At 39.0% G+C, this 18,018-nt stretch overlaps 1 protein-coding gene across 1 annotated transcript in view; it reads right to left on the bottom strand.

Moving 5' to 3' along the window:
* Positions 1-18,018, bottom strand: part of senp1 (SUMO specific peptidase 1) — a 94,682-nt gene that overhangs the window by 61,505 nt on the left and 15,159 nt on the right. The window contains exons 2-3 of the mRNA XM_028798574.2: positions 11,768-11,826; positions 2,515-2,681 (exon numbers count right to left, since the gene is read on the bottom strand). Of these exons, the coding sequence (XP_028654407.2) occupies positions 2,515-2,681; positions 11,768-11,826 (226 nt within the window). The remainder of the gene's footprint in view (positions 1-2,514; positions 2,682-11,767; positions 11,827-18,018) is intronic.

Consider the following 18,018-nt stretch of genomic DNA (forward strand, 5'->3'; position numbering starts at 1 on the left):
GTACAAGCATCAGTCACAAAGTTGAAGTTACGCAGGGGTTGGATATTCCAACAAGACAATGACCCAAAACACAGTTCGAAATTTACAAAGGCATTCATGCAGAGAGAGACGTACAATGTTCTGGAATGGCCGTCACAGTCCCCTGACTTGAATATCATCGAAAATCTACGGGATGATTTGAAGCAGGCTGTCCATGCTCGGCAGCCATCAAATTTAACTGAACTGGAGAGACTTTGTATGAAGAATGGTCAGAAATACCTCCATCCAGAATCCAGACACTCATTAAAGGGTGTAGGAGGACAGCGTCTAGAGGCTGTTAGATTTGAAAAGGAGGCTCAGCTAAGTACTGATGTCATATCTCTGTTGGGGTGCTCAAATTTATACACCTGTCTGATTTTATTATGATGCATATTGCATATTTTCTGTTAATCCAATAAACTTAAAGTCACTGCTGAAATACTACTGTTTTCATAAGGCATGTCTTATATTAAAAGAAAGTTCAAAGAGAAACAAAAATCCAAAGAATTAAGAGGGGGTCCCAAACCTTTTCATATGACTGTATATTATATATACATATATATTTTTTATATATCTCTCTCTTATTATTTATACACATACATACAGTGGGGCAAAAAAGTATTTAGTCAGCCACCAATTGTGCAAGTTCTCCCACTTAAAAAGATGAGAGAGGCCTGTAATTTTCATCATAGGTATAACTCAACTATGAGAGACCAAATGAGAAAAAAAAATCCAGAAAATCACATTGTCTGATTTTTGAAGAATTTATTTGCAAATTATGGTGGAAAAAAAGTATTTGGTCAGTAACAAAAGTTAATCTCAATACTTCGTTATATACCCTTTCTTGGCAATGACAGGTCAAATGTTTTCTGTAAGTCTTCACAAGGTTTTCACACACTGTTGCTGGTATTTTGACCCATTCCTCCATACAGATCTCCTCTAGAGCAGTGATGTTTTGGGGCTGTCGCTGGGCAACACGGACTTTCAACTCCCTCCAAAGATTTTCTATGGGGTTGAGATCTGGAGACTGGCTAGGCCACTCCAGAACCTTGAAATGCTTCTTACGAAGCCACTCCTTCGTTACCCGGGTGGTTTGTTTGGGATCATTGTCATGCTGAAAGACCCAGCCATGTTTCATCTTCAATGCCCTTGCTGATGGAAGGAGGTTTTCACTCAAAATCTGACGAAGCATGGCCCCATTCATTCTTTCCTTTACACGGATCAGTCGTCCTGGTCCCTTTGCAGAAAAACAGCCCCAAACCATGATGTTTCCACCCCCATACTTTACAGTAGGTATGGTGTTCTTTGGATGCAACTCAGCATTCTTTCTCCTCTAAACATGACGAGCAGAGTTTTTACCCAAAAGTTCTATTTTGGTTTCATTCCTCTTCTGGATCATCCAAATGCTCTCTAGGAAACTTCAGACGGGCATGCACATGTACTGGCTTAAGCAGGAGGGCACATCTGGCACTGCAGGATTTGAGTCCCTGGCGGCGTAGTGCGTTACTGATGGTAGCCTTTGTTACTTTGGTCCCAGCTCTCTGCAGGTCATTCACTAGATCCCCCCGTGTGGTTCTGGGATTTTTGCTCACCATTCTTGTGATCATTTTGACCCCACGGGGTGAGATCTTGCGTGGAGCCCCAGATCGAGGGAGATTATCAGTGGTCTTGTATGTCTTCCATTTTCTAATAATTGCTCCCACAGTTGATTTCTTCACACCAACCTGCTTACCTATTGCAGATTCAGTCTTCCCAGCCTGGTGCAGATCTACAATTTTGTTTCTGGTGTCCTTTGACAGCTCTTTGGTCTTGGCCATAGTGGAGTTTGGAGTGTGACTGTTTGAGGTTGTGGACAGGTGTCTTTTATATTGGTAACGAGTTCAAACAGGTGCCATTAATACAGGTAACCAGTGGAGGACAGAGGAGCCTCTTACAGAAGAAGTTACAGGTCTGTGAGAGCCAGAAATCTTGCTTGTTTGTAGGTGACCAAATACTTATTTTCCACTATAATTTGCAAATAAATTCTTCAAAAATCAGACAATGTGATTTTCTGGATTTTTTTTTTCTCATTTTGTCTCTCATAGTTGAGGTATACCTATGATGAAAATTACAGGCCTCTCTCATCTTTTTAAGTGGGAGAACTTGCACAATTGGTGTCTGACTAAATACTTTTTTGCCCCACTGTACATACACGCACACACACACACACACACACACACACACGAGTCCCCTTCACACCTGTGGTTGATTGATTTCATTAAAAAATTTCCTGATGCGGAATTTACTTTTTCTCAGAATGAATTTACTTTAGCTGAAGGTAGGATTTCTATCATTTTTTCAGTGTCAGATTAGCTCACTGAATGAGTTTTTTTATAACCCTTTCTTACAAATCTTTAACAGGAGTGGACATAAATTGTGATGGGGCCTGTATACATACACACACAAGCACATATAAGAAGGATAAAATGAAGTTCCTGTCTAGTTCTTTTTCTTTACCTGGCTGTTATTTTGCTGGGGAACCAGTGGTGTTTGGCTTGGCTTGGGTGAAGCCTCTGGGGTGCTGTTTAAAGATAGGCTCACGGTGTTTCGCACCCAAGAAATCACGCTTGAGCTCCTGCTCCGAACTCCATTAGCAGCTACCTTCACAGAGTCAACCCAGTCTGCTTCAATAGGGGAAAAAAAAAAAAAGAAGAGGTAATAAGGGGTTTAGTCTTATCATGATATTGGTGATGTTAAATTTTTTTTTTTTTTAATCTTTTAACCCAAAAAATTTAGAACAGATGTTATTTTCTATGGACAATTTTTGCAATATTTAACAAGTGTGGTTTACCACTTGATATCTATAGTGGATCTCAGCCTCTTAAGTCCTTATCACAATTTGATATATTCTTTTTGGCTCTCTTGCATTTCAAGACACTCTAAAAAAATAAGGAAAAGCTTATAAACATGTAAGAACTCAAAAATGCACATATGAATAGTTATAGCTGAAGGGCTAAACTAGTGCTTTCAAACTTTTTCCACTGCAAACTTCCCGGTTTTCCAAATTTCTGCCCTATGCTCCCAGATTATTTACACACAGGGATAGATTTTAAAAGTATTTTATAACATTTGTATGTTTACAATTTTTTTTTATTCAGAGATATTCTACACTTAGTGACTCACATATGAACAGCTGAGTTTTATATTTTTTTCTTATGATAGATCAAATGCGACACACTTCAAACATTTATATACTTTCTGCATTTTCGTGTTTTTATTCAGTACCATAGTTTTCTTTTTGTTATGATGGGTTTAAAGTTACAATTTTAAAAAGCCATTCTGATGTTTAGCTACCTCATTCAATACGCAGTTAGCATATTTAAGGTGGTAGCAGGCTTGACACACAAGGTCTAAAAAAAAGGCATAATACAAAATAAATAATATGGTCACCTGCAGTACATTTTGGCTGGTACAGTAAAGAATGGCAAAAAACAAATCAAGTTTAGTAGCATGTGTTTTACATTCATTGAGCTGCAGCTAGTGCACACAGCACTCAACTGGTGTCCTGTGCTGAGAAGTATCACGCTGTATAAGAAAGAGGAGCACAAGAATTTTAATACCGCAGTCATGCTTTTTAACATGGACTTATAATGGTGAAGGGTAAAACAATATTTTGCAAAAGTTAGCTGTTTAATCCTTAGTAACCTAAGTTGCAGTGATGACCTGTTTTTTTTTTTATCAAATGTGTTCTTATGTTCTGTAACAAGTGATAAAGTTAGCTGCATAGATAGATAAAAATTAACAGCCAAACAAACAGCTGGCTGATATAATCAGTACACGCTGACATTCAGGAGGCCACTATAGGAAGGCGTGCGTGAGTCCAAGTCCCAAGATGATTCATGTATTTTTTTTAAGAAGAGCTTGTGACATTTGCCCAAAAGCTATAATGTTCATGGGATTCAGCTTCTGAATTGCAGACTTGTTTCCGCAAATCATTTATTGGTCAAGAGCCCTGTCTTCCATTTAAAAGCATGCGCTCACTTGAACCGATTCACATTCATGCACTACCTAATTTTGCAAGTATTCATTTTAAAATAACAAAAAATACTTGTGGTTTTTGGACTTTGTGTATTATGTATGATAGAAGCAACCCATGATTTTTTTTTTTTTTTTTTTTTTTTAAAGAAATGTTTTAATATTGCTTGCAGTTCTTCAGCATTGGCTGCCAATAAAGCATACTATGAGTAACTTAGAGAAAACATGAGATCATATTTTTCCTTGGCAATCACTACAAGCACCACAAGTAAAATATAACAAAATATTTTTGAGTGAATTATTCCTCTAAACTTTAAATGCTGTGTGAAATCACCTCTATTGTGGATTTATGTACTGTATGACTTCACTTATCTAAACCTCCAGCAATGGCCCGGCTGAATTTGATTCAACTTATTTGCACTGTAGAAGACCAGCCCGGCTAGACAGACAGACACTGAGGCACAACAATGTCCAAAAGCACACACTTTTTATTTTACAGTTCTACTGCATACACAACACAGTGCACCAACCAGCCACTATGCTCAATCCTGTCCTCTTCTCTTATCTGGCCGCCTCTACTCCTTTCGCAAGCTCAGTCCTCTGCCTCCCAACCCCAGCTCTCCAAATGGAGTGAGGCGGCCTCTTTTATACTGCACCTGTAAGTGCTCCAGGTGCTCCATGATCAACTTCCGGTAGCACCTATGGGTGTGGTGGAAGTGCTGCATGCCATGGCTCCGGAGCTGTCGAGGCGCCCCGTGTCGGTGGCCACGGTCACCAGCAGGGTTCAGCTTCTAAGCTCCAGTGCCCCAATGTAAACCGGGGGTTGGTATTGGCTGCCCTCTCGTGTCCCGGGGGAGGTACTGCTGGTGATTGTCCTCTCCTCAAAAGGGTGTCCCGAATGGGCAAGGTTCACAGCCGTCTATCACAGTACATATGTTTGTCCTTGTTGTGTGTGACATTTGTATACCAGCCTTTTATGTGAGTATATTTTAATTGCAATTTGTTTACAACTTTGTATACATTACTTTTCTATTTGTAAAAAGATATTTATTTATTGTTATTATTTATCTGTGCCACCTCTCAAAATACTGCAAAAAAATGCTTAGCTAAAAAATAAGATATAAACACTGCATTTCAGGAGAAAATTTCGTAAAATTAGTGAAATTATCTGTCCATGCAGCAAGATAATTTTACTTGCCAAGACATCTGAAAATAAGTTAGTTCCAGTCTAGAAATAAGAAAGCTCTGATAGGTGCTCCAAGGTTTGAAATAATTAGAAAATGCTGTTTTTTTAGAACACATTACTTGAGATTAGACTTTCTACAGTGGAAACACACTGAATATTAGAAAATAATTTTTAATTCCATTATTTTGCATTCTTAATTTTACCACACTTAAAAATGAAGGGCAAGGAACAAGAGAATAAATCACTAATATAAATGGAAAATAATTTTTATTACCAGTGGAGTTAACTCATCTTGAAATAGGTTGTGCAATATTTAATATCAGAGCATACATCTTAAAACAGGAAAATTATTTTACAAAAAAAAAATCACAGGAATGCAAAGCCACATCCACACTATTATGTTTTAATTTAAAACCAGTAATTGTAAATTAAAATGATCTTCGTCCAGACTAGTGTTTTCACATCATTTACAAAAGTACCTCTGCTCACATTAAAATGACCGAAAATGTACCGTATATACTCGCGTCTAAGTTCTCTGGCATATAAGTCGGGACTTGATTTTACCGTATAATTCCCGGTATTTTATAATGTCAGTCGTATAAGTCAAATGCAGAAAACTCGCGCTATTGGTCCAAGGGATTATGAATTGCTAACGCCCATCTGAGAAAATAACCACGGAGCACACTGCCTTTATTTTCTCTGTATTGTGACTATGTGACCACACGGTAATACCCAAACTATTCCAAAGCGACGTTTGCACCGATTTGTTTTTTTTGTGTCTCACACCCTCATACACCTTTATCGTAAGAGCATCCCTTACCTATGATGGAGCGTTCGATCAGGAGAAAATATGAAGCTGGCTTTAAATTAAAAGTTGGTGAAGTGGCGAAAGAAATTGGTAACTGCGCTGCTGTAACAAAATTCGATGTGTCTGAGAAACTGATGCGAGATTGGAGGAAGCAAAAAGACGGAAAAAAAATTTTAAATTGTCGTATTTTTGAATGGATGTATAAGTCGGGGTCTGATTTTATGATCGGAGTTTTCGGGTTTCATGACCCGACTTATACGCGAGTATATACGGTATGCAATGTAGGCATTCACCTATGTTGGGCGTGTGTGCATCGGTGGAAACCAAAAAAGGAAGTGTCCTCCACAGCTAGTTGCAACTTGTGTTTACACAGGGAGAACAACAATTGTGAGAATGAAAAACAAAAGATAGTTTTATATGCTACCAATTGTTATTGACAGAAACGCACAAGGATAATGCGAGCAAGGTAGCTGAGAATACAGAAACCAGCGTAGGGCCACATAACAAGCACAAAACAATCAAAGTGCAATTAAGAGTGTATATTGCTAAAACTTTGCATTTTCACCCATCCACACTGCAACGCTAAGCCAGAGTTTTCAAAAAATATAAGGCTCTGCTGAGCACTTTCAAAAGTCCACTTTTCTATCGTTACAAACACTAGGGTAATGTAGATGAAAGGTGAAGATGCAAGACTAACGTCTATGTTTTTATTTAAAAATGTAGTAGTGTGAACATTGCCTAAGATGATATATTAAGGGTCAGCAACCATTGTGATCAACTAATCAAAATGTTCAGGGGGAAAACTCTTCACTGATGCAATGAAGTGTCAGAAGAATGTCATGATTTTTCCAAAACAAAATTACAGTATGTTGTAAGACAGCTAAACTGCTGGCTTGGCTCTCCTGCTTCATCTCAAAGAACCCCAGTCATTCCATGAACACATATTTTAACATCGTGACAACACATTTTAAAAGTGCTCGGATAGTTTTCATACAGTAAACAACAATGGTGGTCTTGAACTTTAGGAGGAAAACATGCAAATGCACTGGACAGAAATAAATGGAGAAATCTTTGAACAAGTCACATAAGCAATGGCCTGGTGACCTTGTACATCTTGTTTTCTGCCTCACATGCTGTGCAGCTGGAACTAAGCTCTGGCACTAGTGACCCTAAATTGGATCATGCCACTTTAAAAATGTAAATATGTATATACTAGGGAGCTCTGCCCCCTGCTCATTTCGCTCACCAACCTCCGAAGCGGGCACTACACACTAGCCACTTTGCGGATCTGCTGCTCGTGTATGGGGAAGCGGATGTACAATTTAAACAGATAAGTTATTTTCATGGGAATTGTTACATATGCATAATAGAACTACATTACAGCGAGTAATGAACCATAGTAAAAAATAGAAAATGTAATAAATTGAAAATTATGTTTCATGTTGTGTTAGAGGTATTTGTTACGTTATACGTTTTTGTTCTGTTTGGCACTGATATTAACACGCAAATACTTTTTAAACTTGCACTTATACTGAAAAACTTCAGTAAAACATTTTTTTTTAATTACATTTTCGTTAATATCCCACTGAATTTTGATTCTGTGTTTGGACTTTCATCGTGACAATGCAACGTATAAGTGCCCGTGAGTGAATTTCATACAGAGTAATGGGGATTGTGGAAGAGAGGTGAAAAGGAGAGTGCAGGAGTATCAGGAGTAATTGGTGACAGACGGGTGTCAACAAGAGTGAAAGGGAAGGTCTACAGGACGGTAGTGAGACCAGTTATGTTATATGGGATGGAGACGGTGGCACTGACCAGAAAGCAGGAGATAGAGGTGGAGGTGGCAGAGTTAAAGATGCTAAGATTTGCACTGGGTCTGACGAGGATGGACGGGATTAGAAATGAGGACATTAGAGGGTCAGCTCAGGTTGGACGGTTGGGAGACAAAGTCAGACAGGCGAGATTGCGTTGGTTTGGACATGTGCAGACGAGAGATGCTGGGTAAATTGGGAGAAGGATGCTAAGGATAGAGCTGCCAGGGAAGAGGAAAAGAGGAAGGCCTAAGAGAAGGTTTATGGATGTGGTGAGAGAGGACATGCAGGTGATGAGTGTGACAGAACAACATGATGAGGACAGAAAGATATTGAAGAAGATGATCTGCTGTGACAACCCCTAATGGAAGCAGCCGAAAGAAGAAGTGTTATAGCCTGACGACTCATGAGGGAAGTGGTAGTATGATTTCACAGACTCCCACTGCTACATTAAGGCTGGCCACCTTTCTGCAGATTTCCCAGACTGCTGCCACCACCCTACACAATGCTTTGCCTTTTCTGCTAACTCGATCACTGCATGAAGAGAGAAAACACCTTTGCATTTTCACCCATGCTAAAAGTGGCAGATTGAAATGCTCCAATGTTGAATCCAGAGGATTATGAATTAGCTTCCGTAATTAAGTAATATATAAAAATAAAAAAATTGGGAGTGGTCTCCCCTAGACTTTCTTGTATACCAGTGTTTCTCAGCCTCGGTCCTGGGGACCCACTGTGGCTGCAGGTTTTTGTTCCAACCAGATTTTGTTTTTAATTGGACTCCTGGGCTAATTAAGTGATGCGTTATTTCCCAAGTTCTGTGTTTTGGGAACAACATAGACATTAAAAAACAAAGTTTGGTTAAAAAGAAATATTATATTAAAATGTACCAAGAAGTTATATGGGAATAATGTTTTTTTTTTCTTTTTAACAATATTTTAATCTTGATTTTCATTCTACTTTTCTAGGTGTTCGAATTGTTTAATCCATTATTTACTAATTTGTGGATCTGATGCTAAAGTAGTTGCAGCCTTTGCTTATTCAGTGTTTGCTAGCGTGTCTGCTCTGCTCATTCTTAATTCTCATTAATAAGATACAACAAAGGGGGAAAAACTGCACAGAGAAAGGGCAAAATATGATGAAATCAACAAAAGAGAATTAAGCATTTAAATCTATAGCAAAAGCAGAAATATTTCTAAATGTCTTCTAAATGTAAAAATCATGCTGCTGTGCTTTTCTGAATGTGGGATAAAAGAAAAATAATACCAGCTAATTAAATGAGATCAGTGCTATCAGGTGTTGTCACTGATTAGGAATCTGGTTGGAACGAAAACCTGTAGCCACAGGGGGTCCCCAGGATCGAGGTTGAGAAACACTGTTGTATACTCAGATATGGGGATGGATATTTGAGGAGTAAACCGTTAAACAATGATTATATTTTTGTATTATGTATATTAAAAGAACCATCAACGACAAATCAAATCAAATTAATAATACATTGAACAATTATTATAAAAGTAAAGCTGAATAAATCAGACTTTACAGCTGCATGAATAAAAAAGTACCACATCCGGTTAGTGGAAAACAGCCCAAAAATTTATACAAATCTACGTTTTATACCTAATACCTGTGTGCAAAATTTGGTTGACCTAAGTGAAAACATACTCAGGTTATCATGTTTATACACACACACAGTTCCAAAAATGGTATTTTCAGACTCAGGAAGGTCTAAAATATCGAGTTTCATCAAAATCTCGACATTGAATTTTTGGACGATTACAATACTTTCCCTACACTTTGTATAAGATAACGTACAAAAGTCTGCAGTAACTAATTTGCATTTTAAAAACCACTTGATTTTTTTTTCCCAGAAACAATTTATTTAGGTTCAATTTAAAAAGTAATGTTTACGCCAATTAAATAATGAGCAACTTTTGCTGCTTTCAAAATTTTCTACACTGAAAAGCACTGCATTTTGGTAATAACTGGTTATTACTTATCCCTACTCATTTTATGCTGTAGGTCACATATTCTTGTGATAAACTTTAATTCTTCCAAGGTCCCCCAGTGTAAGAGCCACTGGTCTATAATATACAACAGAATGGCTGTTGGTACACCTCAAAGTAGGAATGAGCTCAGGTACTCTATACTACTTTTGATCATCTGTAAGGTTTAATTCTGACTTTTTATCACCTTTGTTTATTCAGAGAATCAATTTAAGTCAAAATACCTTTTTGTACTTGGTTAGTTGTCATTTGTTAACTTACTTTATATAATCATTTAATATTCGATTATTAATGTTAAAAAATAAATTGTAAAGTTGAAATGTCTGTGTTTTATATTAACCAGACTAGCACTGTATAAAACAGAAATAATCATCCTTAAGCAATTGATTTAAATAAATGTATGAACTAATCCACAAGAAATGTACTTATGAAGAGCAAAATATAATTGAGATGGATGATCATGTGACAAAAAAGTCAGTGACATTTTCTAGGGTGGACCCTGACCACCCCACAACAGGGGAGCCCCCGCTGCAAGATCAGATTTTTATGAGAAGCATTGTACTGCAGATTTCATCAAATTGTAATCTTTGTGTTGTATGAATTATGTAATTAGTAATTTTTTAACTGGTAACTGCATTGACCTGTGAACTTTGTTCAAGGAACCTTTTTACAGCTCTCGGGTTGGCAATTCGTGAATAGCACTACAAAAATGATCAAATGAATTAAAATGGAGCTTGAATAGGAAGCACCCGAGTAAGTAATAAAGGAAAGCTACCAATGCTGTAGATTCAGCTGTCTTTTGTCTAAGCAAACCTTCAACATCTGATCTGAATGTTGTTCAGAAGAAGACATATCTCTCCATTATAAAAAAAAAAAAAAAAAATCTTGGAAGGAGACGAGACGTGATTTTCACGGAGACACACTTATACGTCCCACAAGAATGTTGGCGCGGTACACATTCAGAGCAGATTAGAGATAATGGAAGTATGAAAATTTGAAAATCTCAAAAAAGATAATAAAGATCACATTAGCGCAAACAAACGGAAATTATAACTCGGTGAAATAACGGAACAGCGAAAAGAGATTGAATATATTGTTCAGATTTAAACTTGTAAGTCAGAGACTTGTAGATCATCTAATTTCTGTTACCATCAGGGGAAAAAAAAAGTAGTGTTTCTTCCCAATGAAGAGGTGTATCTGCGAAAATTAAAAGATTCCAAAAACGTTGGCGTGACACACATGCAGAGCAGGTTAGAGATAATGGAAGCACGAAAACTGTAAAGTCTCAAAAAGCTAATAAAGATCGCATTGGCGCAAACAAACTAATTATTACTCGGTGAATACACGGAACAGTGAAGAGAGATTGAACATTTTGTTCGGATTTAAACTAAGTTGTAGATCATCTAATTTGGGTTGCCAGCGAGAATTAAAAGGTTCCAAAAACACTGACGTGGTATGAAGTCCCGTGAGACAGAGACTTTTACCATGAGATTCTTTCAAGTCATGCCCTACTTACAACTATTTTCAAACAAGACCACAGTCATCTAACCTCAGTCATGTGAATGCTTTTATCAGACACACATTCCTGCGCTCTCAGCTCCTATAAATTTTATCAGGACGATAATTTTATACGTTCCAGATGACATGTCAACGACAACGTGAAGAAGAAAGAGCATGGACAAACATTCAGAAAAAGTCATTTTATTTATTACAGAGAAACAAACGATATTCACTCACAGGCAGTTATACATTGCATTATCACGGTCTATGTCCAAACACGGAATCAAAATTCAACTTTTCTTGAAGACAAGTTAATTCCAAATATTATTTTTACTAAAGTTTTAAAGTAAAAGTGAAAATAATGCATATGTAACAATTCGAGCAGGGAGTGGAGCCCCTAATTTAAAAAAAAACAAAAAAAACTTACCCATTCGAAATCTTTTTGCCTGCTGGCCCTCATGTCCTGTGCTGGCTTCATCCTGGAAGCTGCAACAAAACAGCAGCATGAGACAAAAACCTCAATTCAAAGCAGTACTTTCTCAGTTATCCTTTCTATTAGTCTTACTAAGTGGGTTAACTAAGCTTCTCCACTATGATGAAAGAAAAAATAAATAAATAACGTCAGGAAAATCTGTATATGAGAACAGGCTGTAGAAACCAAACAGATTGTCAACTCCTTTTCACAAAGCACATCCTTAATAATTTCCCAGTTATATAGATCCAGATCTCATTATGCAATTTTCATTGCACTATAACTTAAGTTTATTACATAGAGAATTCACAGCACCTGCCCTGCACATAGAGATTTCACTAAAAATTCTTTTTGTTGCCGATAGATGGCAGCACCTGCCCTGCATCCCATAGTGGCGGGGATACGGTTGTCAGTCAAACAGTTGAATAATTAGATCTGGACCACTCTGTACTTGGAGTGGACCTTGGGGGCTAGTTTCATCTGCATGATGAAATCAAATATTTTGTGCATTTTTTGTTCTCTAGTTGAAGAAAGGTGCGTGTTTGTTTTTCAAGTTTAATTTAAAATTTTGTACAACAATGGGCTTCAACTATAGGGCTAATCAGGCTACATGACTAAGTGCTTTTCTATATACAACATTAGCAGTTTTTCTTTTTTGTTAACCAAGGGTAAATATTATATTCTGATTACATCTGCCTGCTAATAACTTTAATGTCACTGTGCTCTGTGCAAATATTTTAAATATTTTTCTTTTCTTTTTACATGCACAGCTGAGCCAGATTTAGTACAAAGGTGCTCAGCATTTAGAACTGCTAGGCCAAGCATAGGACAAGATAGACAAAGACAAATGGGCAACGTGCACTATTACTCTGTGTTAGAGTCAACATGAAATTGTATCCTCTCTTTGCCTTGTTTGGAATGGCATTATTTATCTAAGTAAAAGCCTGCACATGGAAAAAAGAGTATAAAGCCTTGGAACATTGCCCGGCACACCTCTGAAGCCGACAGACAGATGGGAGATAACGTCATCCGTTCCTGAAAATCCTTCCAGCACAGCCACGAAAATGGCAGCCTCGTCTATTATGCCACATCAACCGTCATTAAAAAAAGCTAAATTATTTTCTCTTATGTGATTTCTTACTGCCGTATCACTAAGGGAGGGGTATCCGGTTACTTAAAATGCCACAATTAAAAAGAACTTATTCCAACCAGGGAGCTAATGCCCCCTAGAGGAAAACAGCAGTGTGATATAATACAGTGGTACGTAGGTATATGTCTGCTTTGGAATAAGTCCAATTTGGTATACGTCCTGTTTGGACGCGAAAAATTTTGCTTGGAATACGACGCGCTACCCTTGTTTACCTCTCTCGAGACAAAGCCATGACTGCCCATGAGCGTAAGGCGCCAGTTGCTAGCATTCAGTGAACAACCCGCGTGCTACCCTTGTATACCTCTCTCGAGACAAAGCCATGACTGCCCACGAGCTTCAGCACACCAGTTGCTAGCATTCAGTGAATAACCCGCGCTACAACTCATGAGAATTTTCACGTGATTTTGTTTTATCGCATAAATTTGAATTGATTGTTGAAAAGTATGAAGGTGTTTAAATTATTTTATACAACCCCATCAATGTACAATATGCCAATAACAATAGGATTTTTTTTCATGGGAACGGATTCATCATTTTCCCTTTATTTCTTATGGGAAAAATGTGTTTGGTATACATCCTGTTTGGTATAAGTCAAAGGATCTGGAACGGATTAAGGATGTACACCGAGGTACCACTGTACTTAAAACTAGGACTTCAAACCCAGTGGTGTGGGTTTAAACCCTGCTGCCGACACTGTAACTATGAGCAAGTCGCTTCACTTGCCCATGCTCCAATTAGAAAAGCAAAAGAAATGTATCTCAAATGTTGAAAGTCGTCATTGTTCAAATACCGTATTTACGCGTGTACCACGCGCACATTTTTTCCCGAAAATTAGCATTAGAAAATCAGGTGCGCGTCATACACGAGGAAATTTTTTTCTGCAATGTTTACTTCTTCTGCTTGGGCTCGCGCGCGCTCTCTCTCGTTCTTTTGTCATGCAACAAAAACAGAAGGGCATTTTGCAGAAAACGTGCCCTAAACACATCATATACAATCACAACGCGCGTCGTACACGGGGCAAATTTTTTCGCGGTTTTCTTTGTAAAAATTAGGGTGTGCATCTTACACGAGGGTGCGTGGTACACGAGTAAATACGGTATTAAGTAACAGTAATATTATTAGGTCACTAGAACTACTTACTCTTGAACATACTATATACAATTATCCATTAGTAAAACATGCATTAGATCAGTCCCTGCTTTTCCTAGTGACTTGGCTTTTGTTGATGGTCATTGCAAAACACAATTTTACAGAAAAGAGTTTTAATTATTTTTATTAAAATGGGTAATCAGTAGGAATAATGTGAAATGTAATTATACATTATTTCCATTATTAGATGTTTACAACTTTCATTCGTATTTCTTTTCATGTTTTTCATAAGTTGTATGTTGTCTCTTTAAAGTTTGAAGATGCGAAGCAGTGCTTTAAGTAGATATACAGTACGGTGCCCTCCATAATCCATCCATCCATTTTCCAACCCGCTGAATCCGAACACAGGGTCACGGTGGTCTGCTGGAGCCAATCCCAGCCAACACAGGGCACAAGGCAGGAACCAATCCCAGGTAGGGTGCCAACCCACCGCAGGCCCCCCATAATGTTTTGAACAAAGACATTTTTTTCTTGATTTCCCCCTCTGCTCCAAAGTTTAAAATTACAAATCAAATCATTCTGACGTGATTAAAGTGCACATTGCAGACTTTCATTTAAGGGGATTTGCAGACATTTTGGTCGTGCTGTGGTAAAGAGAGGTCCGCGGCTAATTGCCTTTTAAAATAAATAATTGCCACACTCGCGGCTTAAGTAGGGGGCGTGGTAGTGTGGCTGGAGCGGTTCCACACTGAAGTGCACAGGTGAGGATTCGTCTGTGTCCGTAATTGATGCCAGGAGCTGCTAACAGCAACATCCGGCCATGTTCCCCCATATAAAATGAGAAGCGCGAGTGCAAGGTGGGCTGGGCAGAAGATGGAAAGGAATGAGAAAAGGAACGGACGTTAAAAGGCAGCTGAAGAGCAGTCTCGGTGAGGACGATCTGGCCACCTAGAGATGAAAGGCAGCAGGAACAGGGGCCTTGCGAAGGAGTGTAGGTTGTGGTGTTTTAGGGGCTGGCTCGCCCCACTGTTCATTGGTGTGGAGTGGGACGAGCATGGCGGATGACCTCCCCAGGGCTCTGAGGTATGACTGCGTGTGCGTGAAGAAGGATGACGGGAGGTGTGCCAACCTCAGGTGGTCTGGCTGCGGTGTGAGGAGGCAGCCAAGATGGGGGTTGGGGGATTAAGTTTGTGGCTGCCGAGTCTCCGACAGTTGCGTGAGTTATGGGTGAGCCAGGGAGACGAAGAAGAAAGTGGACTGGAATCTGAAGGATTTTAATGGATTTATTTATTGTGTTTTTATCGCTCACTAGTCACTTGTTTTTATGGATGTTTTTGAAGCACTGCACTGTGGACACTGTTTTTGGTTTTGTTTTGATTCTTTTTAATAAAAGCACGGAACACTTTTAACATCATCCCCTTGCTTCATGTGTGATTTGTCCCCATCAGCCAGCTCATTCGGTCACAGCTATCAACGGTGTTGGGTTCAAGAGGCTCCCAAATGTGAAGACGGAGCCTGGAGTGGACCTGCAACGTCGCACATGCCATACAGATATGACAATACTTTTTCTACATGGTCACCCCGCCCTCCCCCTCCCCCCAACTGTAATGCATGGGACAACTGGCATCACAGGTGTTTGTGACCACTCAGGTGTGTTTCGTTAGTTCATAAGATACTCCAGCTTGCTTCTACCCTTTGGAGTTTGCAGTTGCCATTGTTCAAGATAAGGACAACAGCTGTGCTAATGAAAGTCGAGGAAGCCATTATGAGGCTGAAAAACAAGAGAAAAACTATTGATCCACATATTATTATTAGCAAATGGTGCAACTCAAACCACCTACAACTGAACACCGGCAAAACCAAAGAGCTGGTGGTGGATTTGAGGAGGCCCAGGCCCCTCCTGGACCCCGTGATCATCAGAGGTGACTGTGTCCAGAGGGTGCAGACCTATAAATACCTGGGAGTGCAGCTGGATGATAAACTGGACTGGACTGCCAATACTGATGTTCTGTGCAAGAGGGGACAGAGCTGACTACACTTCCTTAGAAGGCTGGCATCCTGCAACATCTGCAATAAGATGCTGCAGATGTTCTATCAGACGGTTGTGGCGAGTGCCCTCTTCTACGCGGAGGTGGGCTGGGGAGGCAGCATTGAGAAGAGGGACGCCTCACGCCTGGACAAACTGGTGAGGAAGGCAGGCTCTATTGTAGGCATGTAGCTGGAAAGTTTGACATCTATGGCAGAGCGACAGGCGCGGAGCAGACTCCTGTCAATCATGGAGAATCCACTGCATCCACTGAACAGGATCATCTCCAGACAGAGGAGCAGCTTCAGCGACAGACTGCTGTCACCGTCCTGCTCCACTGACAGACTGAGGAGATCGTTCCTCCCGCACGCAATACGACTCTTCAATTCCACCCGGGGGGTAAACGTTAACATTATACAAAGTTACTATCAGTTATACCTGCATTGTTATCACTCTTTAATATTGTTTATCAGTATGCTGCTGCTGGAGTATGTGAATTTCCCCTTGGGATTAATAAAGTTTCTATCTATCTATCATGGATGATATGGGAAGGTGGGGCTTGATGGTGTTAAAACCTAAATAGAAGTCTACAAACAGGAGCCTCATGAGTCCTGATGCCCCTGATGGGAGTCACTTTAAGAATTGAAGACAAGACTCTTGACCAGTTAATGAGGGGTAGAAGTGGGTCTTCAATTGAAAAAGTCATTCCAATGAGGCTTTACTTTATGGTTTAGGATGTGTGCCAAGTATCCCCAAAGTACCTAAAAATATTTTAGCCAAAGGCATGAGTTTTCCACATTCTGAAAATACAACTGGATAACTGACATGTAGGTTTTACAACATGAATAATGCAAGATTTATTTATTTATTTTTTTACTTTTTTCCATAAATGTTTTTCAAATTGACTGATATTGTGCAGCATTGATCAATATTGGATTCTATATGTAATAATGTTTTGTCTGTCCATTCTGCATGAAAACATGAGACTGATCATTTTTCTCAGCCACCACTACAAAGTACATCAAGTAACACAAAGAAAAACTCATTTTTGGGTGCTGTACTCCATTAATACACAACGTATTTGCTAGCCAATGAACAGACAAAGCATCTCAGCAACCAAACTCTGCTCACATTTTGCTACGGTTTTATTTCCGAATTCTTTTCTTTCTTTTCTGTTTTTTTTTGTGTTCCATTTGAAAAAATGTACTTCAATAATAAAAGGATTTTTCATTAACTTACGGCTTCATGATTCCATTACATTGAAAAGGATAAATCAAAAGTGAAACTGATTTAATTTAGACCTTAGGCGATGGCACAAAAACAAATGTTCAAAAAATTATTAGGGAAAAAAAAATAATAATAAAACACATTTGTGACAGTGTTTTCTGAAATTTGGCTCCAGCCAAGAATTTCTTAATTTCAGTACATTACTAATGTAAAAGTATGCTCATTATTAACTGACTTCTGACGGGTGGCTCTGAACTGCCCCTTTCAGTGTCTGCACACACACACACACACACACACACACACGTGGTGTCCCGTGACAGACGGACATCCCACTGACTGATGCCTTTAAATTGAGTCTCTCAGGTTCTTCATGTGAGTGTGTCTTGTGGAAGACTTTCAGTGTTTCCACCAGGGTTGTCGAAAGTATCAATGTCAATGTTTTTTAAAATTGTTTCAATACTCATCTTTCGTAGCATTACAAATGCACTTCTGAGTATGGCTTTTGACAGATGAGCCTTCATAGGCGATCAATGAACATGGCTACAGTTACACCTGCTCACAGGACTTAATAAGACAGCACCATCAAAACCTTCACCAGCTCGCCTAACTAGCAAAGAGGACAGTTCAGGTGCCGTCTGCAAATACTGCTTCTTTGTACCGAATGGAACAGAAAAGCACAACATACTTGCAAACCCTATAGGCCAGATTTGCTAT

This window comes from Erpetoichthys calabaricus, chromosome 3 (genome assembly GCF_900747795.2).
Source record: "Erpetoichthys calabaricus chromosome 3, fErpCal1.3, whole genome shotgun sequence".
NCBI lineage: Eukaryota > Metazoa > Chordata > Cladistia > Polypteriformes > Polypteridae > Erpetoichthys > Erpetoichthys calabaricus.